Source organism: Globicephala melas, chromosome 16 (genome assembly GCF_963455315.2).
Source record: "Globicephala melas chromosome 16, mGloMel1.2, whole genome shotgun sequence".
Classification (NCBI taxonomy): domain Eukaryota; kingdom Metazoa; phylum Chordata; class Mammalia; order Artiodactyla; family Delphinidae; genus Globicephala; species Globicephala melas.
This window is the reverse complement of record NC_083329.1, coordinates 71,426,704-71,439,920: the sequence shown is the minus strand read 5'-3', so window position 1 is coordinate 71,439,920 and position 13,217 is coordinate 71,426,704. Positions and strand designations below refer to the sequence as shown.

Below are 13,217 nucleotides of genomic sequence, written 5' to 3'. Positions count from 1 at the left end.
CATGCCTTAGACGCAGAAAACAATAAATGCTGAGGAACCCGATTCCAGTTTAAAATACAAACGTGTGAAATTCAAGTACTGTTTCCTTTAGTCTAGCCATCCCTTTGATTTCTTCCTGCAGACATTCAGAGAAACAGGGAGTCACTGTAATTACCTTCATCCATGCATTAAGTAATTCGGTTAAATCTTCACTTTTACTGTCAAATTGATGCTCCTTCCACGTTTCACCATTTTCACTTCGAAGAACAATGAGTTCCTCTCTCTTTTCCTCTCATAGACCCAAAGTGAGGGATTTCCACTATGACAGGCTGGAAAAAAAAAGCCACATTATTTTGGTATCAAAGGAAATAGGTTTATAGTTTCATACTTTTAAAAGTGTTTCATTGACAGTATTCATTTGAAAATCAGAGGTGCCACTAAGGTTGGGAATGATTTCAAAGCTGCAGAATCATTTGCTAATTAAATAATATATTAGAAACCTGAAAACATGCCATCATTCATTCATTCACAAACAATTCTTGGGGGCCTATCATATGTTAGGCATTTGATTGAATAGGGGGAAAATATTCAGCACACATAAGTAATCGAGGAATTGAAAGTTATTAAAATAGACCATAAGAAAGAAAGTTGGTCCATTTTTTAAAACACAATAGTGTATTGAATTATACAAAATGCTCATGATTTAAAAGGACACAGTCGTTTCTTTAAAAAAGAAATTCTGTAAATTGCCTATTTTGAAAGATTACTGACTTTTTTTCCCTTAGCAAGAAAACAATCTAACAATCCACTCCTTCCAACGGTCAGTTTTCATAACTTTCATGGCCTGTGTAGTCAAGACATTACTTTGATTTTTACGTCGTGAAATGGGCAGCGTAATTTCCTAGCTCTCGTAGGACTGCATAGGAATTAGACTTTCTGAAAAAGCATTACTGGTTTGAAACTGTCATATAATGATCTAGTAATTTTTGACAGTGTCCTTTTGCAAAAGAAGGCGAAAAAATGGCTGCAGATTGAAGACAGCCAATCAAGCACAGGAATAATTTTGTTAAATTTTGAAGTAGGATAAATGCTAAAAAGGATGAATGGGAGTAAGCAGACCACAATCACACACAGTTTATGGAGTTGGATTGTGCAGCTTTATTTTATGACATTTAAGTAGACAGTATCATTATTCTCCTACAGAGGTTGTATATAACCTCACCTCTTAGCCTGTGTGTTTATGTACGTGTGGTGACAGAAGATACAGGCTTAAATAGGTAATGGCATGAAAAAGGAGAGTAGTTGTAATGACCAAATGACATAAATAAAAACATATTAATATTTGATTTATTACAAAAGCATTCACTTAAAATGGGATGATAAATATGAAAATTTTACTTTGGGCAAAATAATTATAATTAATTCAAATTAAGGGTTTGAAAAATTTTTTATAATCCCTTTATTTTTCAGTGGGTAAGAACAAAATCAACTATTCCTAATAGTGTTAGTAATTTCAAGAGTTAGTAAGATGTTCACCTTAGTTTTTAACCACACCTGGTGATCAGACATTAAATTTTTCTTTTTTTGAAAACTAGATACAATCTTTGCAGGTTAATGCATCAGATACTGTCACTCTAAATATTTCAGGAATGTGGCTTTGTGTGTGACATTCAACAGTATTGGAGAGGAGAAATGAACAAGGGTCTGGGACCAAGGTGAAAGCCAAGCATAACTTTTCATAACAGGTTTCTTCATGCAGACTGCCAGTGCAAACACACCAATCAGACAGATAAGCAGACAGACAAATACCAACACATTTCAGCTTAAACAGAACAAAACAAAACAATTTAATAACTTTAGTAGAATATGCTACCTGCTGCCTATTGGATTTTCTTTAAATATCTTGTATTCCCAACATTTTTTCAAAATCAGTTTACTTATTGATGACTTGTCCTTCTCACAGCCCATAAGTACTTTTTTAAAAAAATGCAACTCCACACACATACATATATATATACAGGTATATATATATATATATACACATATATATCATTTACAGCAAATGTTGATTCAAAGCCTGCATATATCTTCTTTTACACTGGGTTAAAATTAGACTATCAGTCTGTCTTAAAAACTATCAGCGTCAGTTGAAACATTTCAAATTAAAGCAAGGTTTACAGAAGCACAGAGTTATGAAAGCAGAATGCTCGCAGTGAATTCCACATGCTTGAAAAGCACAAGAGAGGTAGCGGTGCTGCATTACGTCAAGCCACTATGATTTTTTTTTCTTCTTTCAGTGACACACATCAACTGAAAGCATTAAAAACCAAAAATAAAATTAAGACAAGAATAAGACCATGGGTGTGACAGAAAAAAATTGAAAATGGAAAAAGAATTGTAGACATTCTGTATCTTGTCTATAAAGATCCTACCCAATAAATTTTGTTCCTTGAGGCCCAAGCTGCAGGATTCGGCTAACCAAGCTCTCACCCTCATTTACAGGGGGAGGATTGGTAGGAAGATGCAGTTTACTGAATAACATCCATGCAGCAGGAAGAGAAACAAGAAGGGGAAACTGTGAACAAACTGTCCGTCACGACAGAGCCTGCCTGATTTGCACCCAAGTGCCACCTCAGAAAATAAATGCATTTTTTCCTTTTGTAAAATACAATATCACAATGGATTGTTCCCCAAAAAATGATCATTAAAAAGACATGTACCCAAAATAGCCATTTATTCAACGTGGGATATATAAGAGTGGTGCCTTGACTTCCACAGGGGCCGCTGGGGTTCCGTGCACTCACTGAGCAGAGAACATGCTTCTCGGTTAGTAAAACCTTTGGCCAGCAAACTGAGTTAAGGAAGTACCAGCCTACCAGCTTTTCAGAGAATTACACAGCTTTGTGACCTCTGATACTACATGAAGGCTGTACTGGACTGAAATGGTCCAACTCAACAGATTTAACTGTTAACTACTTGAGCTGACAAGGGTAAAGAAAATCAGAGATGTGGTACGAGGGCCAAGATGAAAACTGACAAATGACTTACCCTAAAAATTGTGCCCCTGCAGGACCCATTTCTACCAGCCTACTGGCTAATCCCTCTCCTTCCACCATGGGGGGTGGGTTGGCCAGTTTATGTCTCTTTACCAAACGGCAGGTGATACGGGTGGGGGCAGTGCACTTGCGAGGAGGAATGATGATTCTCATCCCGTGGTGCCGGCTTCCCCTCATGGAGCCGCCTCTTGCATCCACCATAAAGCTAACCAGAAACCTGCAGGGGGGAAGATCAGAGGGCAAATCAAGGAGAGACAGAAGCCGTTTTCACAGCAAGTTTGGAAACTGAATGTTAAAGTGACAGACAAGGTAGCTCTCATTCCCCCTCTTTAAGAATACATTGGAAGTAAATACAGTGGAGTCACATCAAACATGCATTTGACTTGTGAACTGAGCAAAAAAGTACAACACGACACTTTATTTTTTGATGGCTCGTGGCCTCCGAACAGAAGCCAACCACTGTCAGATGCTCAAACTGAAGGAAGAGTGACTGTTTCAAAGTTGGGATAAAAACTGGCTATTAAACGACTGTCTTGCATTTAAAACAAACCCACCATATGTGGTCCCTGTGGGTGGTTTAAGTTTACATTCAAGGGTCATTTTAACTATCAATGGTTTTAGCCATGTGCTGACTATGGAATCTCTCCCCCTCAACAAGTAAGATGAAACTCCACAGTATGTCTTAAACATGTACAACTCATAAAATGAATGTATCTTTAATCATACCAACACTCTAATTTTTACTATTCTCACAAAGCAGAAAATAAGAATAAAAGCAGAAGGTGACTAAAGTTTTACTAAGGCAATTTTGATGGAAAGGGGTTTAATCTTTTCAATATCAATTTGGCTTAAAAACTGTTTAAAATAGCCTACATTTGAGTATCTGTATAGCAATACAAAAATGATTGAACAGACTTTTTAGAAAATATCTCTAAGTTATATAATTCTGTCATTGGCTGTTATATTAAAGCTAGGGAGGAAAAATTATTTGTCTGCATGTAGCTGTGAAGATGTAAAGAATTAACTGTGTCATATTTGGGTAATATCTTTTAAAAAAATTTTATTGACGTATAGTTGATTTACAATGTTGCATAAATTTCTGCTGTATAGCAAAGTGATTCAGTTATACATATATATAGTCTTTTTCATATTCTTTTCCATTATGGTTTATTACAGGATATTAAATATAGTTCCCTGTGTTATACAGTAGGTAGGACCTTGTTGTTCATCCCTCCCATGTATAACAGTTTGCATCTGCTAACCCCAAACTTATTTGGGTAATATCTTGATTCCTATCATGTGTTCATGAAAAAAAGACCTCCGTGACTCCTCCCACCACTGTCACCGTGTTGTAAAGCACTCTGATGAATGTAAACCAATGAGCCCAACATATGGAAGAGTGCAAGTCAGAGACTGGGGAACAGAAACATGTATTTTTGCATTCTAATTTTCACATGTGAAAATATGCTTATTAGTGGAAGAGCACCAAATGTTGATATTTAGAAAATTGAATACCTACAGGATTTGAGCGGGGGTGGGGGGGGCGCGGAAGGGGGATAATCCCATCCATCAAAATCCTCTACTATTTACTCTTCTAAAAAACAGTTCTAACATCCTACAAATAGATTTCAGACCTTGCTTGGCGGTCCTAGCTGGAGACCCTTTCCTAAAGAGTGATGCCTCCTGACCTCGGAACAGTAACCTCTTCAACAAAGCAAATGGACCCACCATCCCCATGGAGAGAATCAAGAGCATGGGGATCACTTTTCGGCCTATCAGATTTTCAGAACCAACTCTGGTCATCAGTGAGGTGGAATCAACTTCACACCCTTTTGCTCATTTTGGATTTAGCTGTTCTCCTCTGGATTAATTAATGGTTTCATACGTTTTTGATATCATTATACATACTTTGAGAGACCAGAACTACTAGGATATTCAAAGTATGAGGGCAAGAGACTGAATCTCTCAAAAACAAAACAAAACAAAAATCACTCCTCCCTAGTGAAAGACAAAGATACTTGTTCACTTGTACAAGTGTCCAGATGAATTGTCTCCAGTGTTGAATGATAAAAGGGTCACTTGAAACTGCTTTGGGGAGCCTATACTTTTTTAGACATATACATACTTAACAACTACTTTTATTCAGTAATAAAGACAATGTGGCATATTATAAGGAAGCCCAACACAAAAATCTCATCTTTCCCAGCTTCCAGTAGTTAAAAATCAACTCGTGCTTGGGACTAAGAGTAACAGAATGAATTACAAATGATTCAAGATAAACTCTGGGTTTGAAAATGCAGTTGTATTAGTATTGATACAGATAAACACTGGAGTGTTTACACTGAGAGGGCTGTGTTTGCCCTGGCAACAAACAGCTGAGTCTCACTAATACAGATAATAATTCAGATCAGGTTTTGTCTCGTTCACTGCTTAACCTACAGAGCTGAGCACAGTTCCCATACATAATCAGCACACAGTAAATGTTTATTGAATAAACCAATGAACAAAACCATTTTGTTAAGTGTGCTCAGAAACTGCCTAGGTCAGACTCGGTTACTAACACTGAAAAAAAATATATACATATATAAATATTATATATATATAAAGTGAAGGTAGTGTAAGAAGGTTACCAGTGTCAATATAAAAATACCCCAGCTACAAAGAATATCAGAACCAAATGGAAAAACCATGGCTTAGAAGATTTTAATAAAATTGGAAGAATCTCTTTGTGTTCTGTGTAGCAACCAGTGCATAGTTGGTGATCATTACTGATTATTTGTTGTTCTATGGTTTTCAGTTTTATAGAGCGAAAAGACTGAGGAAAGATGGGAGTAGATGTTTAAGCCCGATATTGAGTCCTGTTACTCAACAGCATTATGAAATACAGTGATTTGTTTTCTAAACTCATCCCTTACATATTGTATGCAAAATAAAATTTCATGCAATATAATTTATAGAAACAAATGAAAAGGTGATATTTAATCATATTCATTGTATCTTATTAACATTTAAACTAAAGCAGGAATTCTACAAATGATCCTAAAACTAACACATGAATGAATGTTTCTAGCTTTAGGAACAGCAGGATGACAAATGCTGATACACTACAGACACTGACACAATCTAACTGTGGGAAAAATTCACATAAATTAAAAATACAAAAAGGGATGGTTCACATAAAAGACACAGTTATCACCTTGAATCATACTGAGGAAGTGGAGAAGAATAGCTGCAAAATAATTTAGAAAGCAAATGGGAAAAATTAATGTAAGATAATTAGAAGCAAGCAACAGAAAATGTCAATGATAAGCAAAGGAAAAATAAAAACCATCAGAAAATGAAACCAAGGCATTTGGCATTTGTGGGACAACTTGGAAAAAGATTTGCCTTAAATGGCTATATATAAGCTACACCATAGACCTGGCATTAGTGAACTATTTCCAAGTGTATACCAAGTGTATATTTTGCTTTTCAAATAAGCCCAATTAGCTGCCATTACTTTTCCTTTCCTGCAAAAGTCTACTGTCTTCAGTGAATTCAAAGGGAAGGAGACATTAGTTGCCTATTCACATACTACACTGCCTCCAGTGCAGGGGAAAGCTCGTTTCTGATTTTCTTATCCTATGATCCCTCACCTTCTCAATTTACTAAATTAAACCCTAGTGCTTTTCTTTCCTATGTAGACTACGAAGTGCTGGTTCTAGATTGTTGTCACATGGTGGCAATTCACCAAGTTTGGTTCAAAAAACTCTTCAGTATGTTTGCCCACTTAATGAATGTATTCTGGGTGTTTTTGTTTTTTAATTTATTTAATTAATTAATTTATCTTTGGCTGCGTTGGGTCTTCGTTGCTGTGCGTGGGCTTTCTCTAGTTGCGGGGAGCAGGGGCTACTCTTCACTGCGGTGCATGAACTTCTCATTTCAGTGGCTTCCCTTGCTGTGGAGCACAGGCTCTAGGTGCGCGGGCTTCAGTAGTTGTGGCACACAGGCTCAGTAGTTGTGGCTTGTGGACTCTAGAGCATAGGCTCAGCAGTTGTGGCGCATGGGCTTAGTTGCTCCGCAGCATGTGGGATCTTCCCGGACCAGGGCTTGAACCCGTGTCCCCTGCAATGGCAGGTGGATTCTTAACCACTGTACCACTAGGGAAGCCCTGTTCTGGGTGTTTTATATTTTCCTTCTCAACTTTTTTTTTTTTGGTTTGTTTTTTGCTTTTGCAATTTTAGACCCAAATACATCTACTATAAATCGTGTAACTATTTTAAGCAGTTTAAAATGTAATATTACTATAATTAAAGCTTTTTCTAACTGAATTAAAGAAATGTAATATTAATGATTCAAAGACCACCATGTAGTTTATAGTTTATAAGGCACTTTCATGTGAATTATTTCCATTTAAATGACATTGCAGTGACTTGTTTTTCACAATCGTGGTGTTACAAGCCACAATTGTGTAAGAATACTTTAAATAACCTGCAGCATTACTTGGAGTCTAGGACTTTTCCTCTGTAAAATGGGGATAATGAGTAAAGCCTATGTCAGTGTCATTTTAAGGTTCAAATAAATATTAAATAAGATAATACATGTAAAAGATTTAGCACAATGCCAGATACATGAAAAGCACTAGGTAGGTTAGCCATTACAATTTATTGTAATTAAAAGCAGCAAAAAAATACTTCATAAAATATATAAGGCACTTCACAAATGTTAATTATTGTTAATTTATTTAATTCAGAATTAAATAAATTGAATCTGCACTTGTCCTGGATCACAACTAATTTATGGCCTAAATGTCAATTTCAGAGGTGAAAATACTTTGAAATTTTCATCATCTTAATGAATTATTTCGATTCCATTTGTATGCGAATCAATTATCCCACGTTTAATTACCTATAATAGGCTAAGAATCCAATATCTAAAAATACAATAATTATCAATTCAGCAATTGAAGCAGGTCACCTTTTAGCTGCCTGCCTCAAATTTGCTGACTAACAGGGCAGCAACAAGGAGCCTGTTTGATGTGGTTTTTACTATAGCACTTCCAGGGTACACACATTGGTACATTCACTTTTTCTTTTCTTTTAAAAAAAAATTCATTTATTTAAAAACATTTTTAATTTAATACAGCTTCATTATAATTTTATTTCAGGAAAATCAGATACTCAGAAAAAAACTTCATTTGAATAAAGTAAAATTAAGAGAAATGACTATATTAAAATTTTTTTTATTGAAAAGGAAAATTAGAGAGCTAAAAGTAGTGCCAGAATAGCCAGGAAATGGTTGTGCACCTTATTAACTTCCTTTCTAACACGGTGCTTTTACCAATAAAAATAGAAATGCAGATTTGTTTAGCAAAAATATTTACTAATGACTTACAAATATATACCACATATACTCACTAATGAAGTCCTTTAGAAGATCAATATCTCATACATGTGGAGCTTGTCAATATGAATTTATAACTGCAAATAGTAAGTGCAATGTTAATTTAATAGGAAAAGTGACTTTTTGGTTACTTACCCAGAATGAACAGGACTTGAGACAAGATTGACATTGTCCAAGGTGTCTGCAGCCCAGCTGTAATGTCTAAGAGAATCTGAATCAAATTCTCTTGTGAATGTTAGATGCTGAAAAATAAAACGATATATTGTGTCAACAACCCATCCAAGACAGTGGTTTCTGTGTACGTACAAAATACACCTGTATGTCTCCATAGTCCAGATACTCTAACATTCAAAGTAAGCATATATATATATATATATATTTTTACAGTTGCCCCTTCGTATCCTCGGGTGATCAGTTCCAGGACACCCCCCGCCCACCCATCCCCGTGGATACCAAAATCCGGAGATGCTCAAGTACCTCATATAAAATAACTAGTGTCATTGGCCCTCTGCATCCATGGGCCTGACTGTACATTCCTCCACAGGTCTACATTGAAGTTTCAAGAATTAGAAATAAAGTTCATTGATATGCTGTATTATCTCAATCTTTTAAGAAACCATCTTGAGTAACTGGCATGGCACAAGGAATATCACAGAAGTAATGCTAACCATGATTTTAAGTACTTCAACAATCTCTAAATTAATCTGACAATTGTAAATTTCTTTTCCGAATCTCAAAATAAAAATAAAAAAATTCAATCTTGATGACTTCTGTTTCCAAGTGGGGTGGAGAAGCCAGCAGCAGCCTAGTGCTGTGCTAAGCACAACAGATAAGTGTGGAAATCATCTCTGCGGGCAGCAGAGAACAACTGAGGTGCAAAACTGAGGAGCTATATTTGGAGAGGTGGTTACCTGGAAGAGTTGAGTTTTTTGTTGCCATTTTTAACTTGGGGGCATTTGTCAATTACCAGTGCAGACAGAATTTGGGCTTTGTGCCTACAGGGGCTACCTGCTGGGGAACAGAAAAACCAAGGGAGTTTTGGTGGAGAGTTGGGTGGCCTCAGGCATGTTACAGATTTCCATTCAGAACATTTGCTAAATGCTGGGGCTGGGGCTTCCCTGGTGGCCCAGTGGTTAAGAATCTGCCTGTCAGTGCAGGGGACATGGGTTCAAGCCCTGGTCCGGGAAGATCCCACGTGCCACGGAGCAACTAACCCCGCGAGCCACAACTACTGAGCCCGCGAGCCACAACTACTGAAGCCCGCGCGCCTAGAGCCCACGCTCCACAACAAGAGAAGCCACCGCAATGAGAAGCCCATGCACCGAAACGAAGAGTAGCCCCCGCTCGCTGTAACTAGAGAAAACCTGAGTGCAGCAACGAAGACCCAACACAGCCAAAAATTAAAATAAATAAATAAAATTAAACTAAAAATAAATAAACAAACTCTGGAGCTGTGCAGAACAGGAAGCTAAAAAACTAACCAGAAAATCTCTGTAAAGCATAACAGAGCTTTTGGGCAGTTTCATGAGAAAAAGATTTAGAGTGTGAGACTTGGAAGGGGAGGGGACCCGAAGATCATACCAGAATTTCAAACAAGGACCCTGAAGGGCCAGGGACAGACCAGAGGTAGCCTGAGATTTACCAGGGCTGCGAACCAGCCTCATTTCAGCAAAATCTTGATTGGATGAGAAGAATCAGCCACCACTCTTTGCCTGACAGAGGGATGGTGAATCCTCTTTGAAGGAATATTATCATCACTGGGTGTGGCGTGTCTACAAACTTGTTTTTATACATCATGTCCAGCATGCAATGAAAGCATGGCCAGAGCACGTGAGCAAAAACAAAAACAAAACAAACCCAGATACTATAAACAGACTCCCAAGTGATCCTACATTTTGAAGGAAGTTAATAAGAACTTTGATTATAGTTATCATAATAACTATGATTAGTATGTTTAAGAAAATAGGAAAAAAGATAGAGAAGAGAAATGAAAAGGTGGATGATTCAACAGAGGACTGGAATATACGTAAGAAAATCAAATGGGCCTTTGTTCAGTTCTAAGTATAATGTCAGTTCTTAAACACAATAGGAAAACAGGGTTAATATATGGAAGTGTTAATGGAAAAATATAAAAAATGAAGGGCAGATTTAAAAAAAATTTTTGTTTTATATTGGACTATAGTTGATTAACAATGTTGTGCTAGTTTCAGGTGTACGGCAAAGTGATTCAGTTATACGTGTACATATATCCATTCTTTTTCAAATTCTTTTCCCATTTAGGTTGCTACAGAATACTGAGCAGAGTTCCCTGTGCTCTACAGTAGGTCCTTCCTGGTTATCCATTTTAAATATAGTGGTGTGTATATGTCAAGCGTAGATTTTTTTAAAGAATGGAAAATACAGAAAATAGTATGAGACGTAGAACACAGTGAAAGGTTTTAACGTGTGTGTAACTGGACTCTCGGAAGTAGAAGAGGAGAATAAGGTAGGGGCTATGTTTGAAGAGAGAATGGCTAAGAACGTTCCAAATCTGATGAGAGATGTTGGCTCACACACCAAAAACGAAATCAATCTCAATTTTCGTCCTTCTAAAGATCTGCTTTCTACTGAAACCCCAGTAAAATGACAGTCAAGAATTCACACACACACACACACACACACACAGGCAAAGAGAATAAGAGAAGACATCAACAGAAAAACAAGGATTGGTTGAAAGTCTCTCTAAAAAGGGATCTGATCTCCATAATCCCCTCACTGATTTATCAATTGCCAAATAACTTACCCCCCATCAACCCTGGCAGAAATCTAGAGGCACAGAAACCAGAGGCAGAAGATTAGAGGGTCAGAGGCACCATAATGAAAATGGAGATTAACTGAAAGTTTATGTAATGAATGTTCAGACCCAGCCTTCTACCTTTACTGGTCTCCCAGACAGACAGTTAGGGACAGAGCCTTGAGGCAGAAAATGGGGAGTCTTCTCTGGGATTTTCCAGTGAAATGTCCCAGACTTATTACTTCAGTGGAAATCACAGGTGCTAAGCCCTGAACCATGCAGAGAGCATCCCATAAGCTTAGTACTCAGTCATCAAAAGCTACCCCGAGCAATTGTCTCTGGAGAGGAGAAGTTGGGGGCTGAAGGTGTACGTGGGGATGCTCTTTTTAATCCTATTGAGTATGTCTTGTAAAAGAACATGACTTTTTTTGTTTCTTTCCCAAATGGAGAAGGACCTTTATTTGAACGGTTAATTCTCACGTGTTGCAACAGCCAAAGATCACCCGGCAAAGAATATTCTTTGCCCAGAGTGTTGCAGACAGGGGAAATCTTCATGTGCCTCTTTCCTTTTAAACACCAGATCCTATGGCCAGGCCAAGATATTTGGAAGCAAATTGTGAGCCCGTGTGCCAGCTGGGGGCCTGCTGAGACAAAGGGAAGATGCTCGCTGGCCAGAAGACCCTTAATCCAGTCGGAGCGACTTTAACACATTCATTTCCACGCTGCTTGGATCTTTCCTTGAAGATGCTACTCCAAAAAGATCTTTCCTGCTTGCTATCAGCTTAGTCACAGTTTTAGATTGAGCTATAGCTCATAGGTTGTATAAATCTAGGCCAGCTGAGGGGAAAATCTCCACAGGGTTCCGTCTAAGGTATAAATAAACAGGTGATGACTTTTTATTCGTGTGTGTAAGGTTCATAATAAGAAAACTTAAATTTTAAAAATTACTGTGAATTACAAAGATTAAAAAAATAGCCCTGGGCTTCCCTGGTGGCGCAGTGGTTGAGAGTCTGCCTGCCGATGCGGGGGACACGGGTTCGTGCCCCGGTCTGGGAAGATCCCACATGCCGCGGAGCGGCTGGGCCCGTGAGCCATGGCCACTGGGCCTGCGCGTCCGGAGCCTGTGTTCCGCAATGGGAGAGGCCACGGCAGTGAGAGGCCCGCGTACCACAAAAAAAAAAAAAGCCCTGAGATCAAATGGAACAATAATTTGCAGAGCACTTATGTGTAAGTCACTGTCCTGCCTAGATCCTAGGAAAATGCGAAAATGAATGAGGAGCAGCCGTCTGTGCCTTCGGTGAGAGACGACACATCTGGTGGATGGGTATGCGATCAATGGCGTTAACAAGAGTTTACAGAACTAGGGTCCTAACCCCCAAAGATGAATACGTCACTTCAGAAAGTTCCCAAATTCTTTATGGGTTAACCAAAGATTAGGTGTTGGTTTCATCTGGCCTTATTTACCAATTTTACTGACTTTTTTTTTTTTTTTTTTTTTGCGGTACGCGGGCCTCTCACTGCTGTGGCCTCTCCCGTTGCGGAGCACAGGCTCCAGACGCGCAGGCTCAGCGGCCATGGCTCACGGGCCCAGCCGCTCCGCAGCATGTGGGATCTTCCCGGACTGGGGCACGAACCCGTGTCCCCTGCATCGGCAGGCGGACTCTCAACCACTGTGCCACTAGGGAAGCCCCCAATTTTACTGACTTTTAAAGACCCCAACCAACCCACCCTCAGAGTGGGGCAAAATATGTAATATAAAGTAGGCGGTGCTGCTCACTTTATTTTTCAGCAAACTGCAATTCCTCCATTTGGGGCAGCCCTAAGGCTATTTTCCAAAAGACCTATTCTTTTTCAAGTTCTAAGCAATAAATAATATCACTCCTCTTTGGTAATTACAGTAAATTATTTACCTTTGGTGCTCTTAGAAACATGCACTGGCGACATTAATTATTGAAACAATGAATTGTATCCCACAAAAAGGTATGGTCGCCGTCATGTAATATTTATCGAGGCTGGGGTGTGCCAGC

At 38.4% G+C, this 13,217-nt stretch overlaps 1 protein-coding gene across 1 annotated transcript in view; it reads right to left on the bottom strand.

Annotated features, from left to right (window-relative positions):
• The window catches only part of ANK3 (ankyrin 3), a 324,133-nt gene that overhangs the window by 66,033 nt on the left and 244,883 nt on the right, over window positions 1-13,217 (bottom strand). The window contains 5 exon segments of the mRNA XM_060285875.1: window positions 155-166; window positions 169-256; window positions 258-308; window positions 3,024-3,252; window positions 8,553-8,659. Coding sequence (XP_060141858.1) covers window positions 155-166; window positions 169-256; window positions 258-308; window positions 3,024-3,252; window positions 8,553-8,659 — 487 coding nt within the window.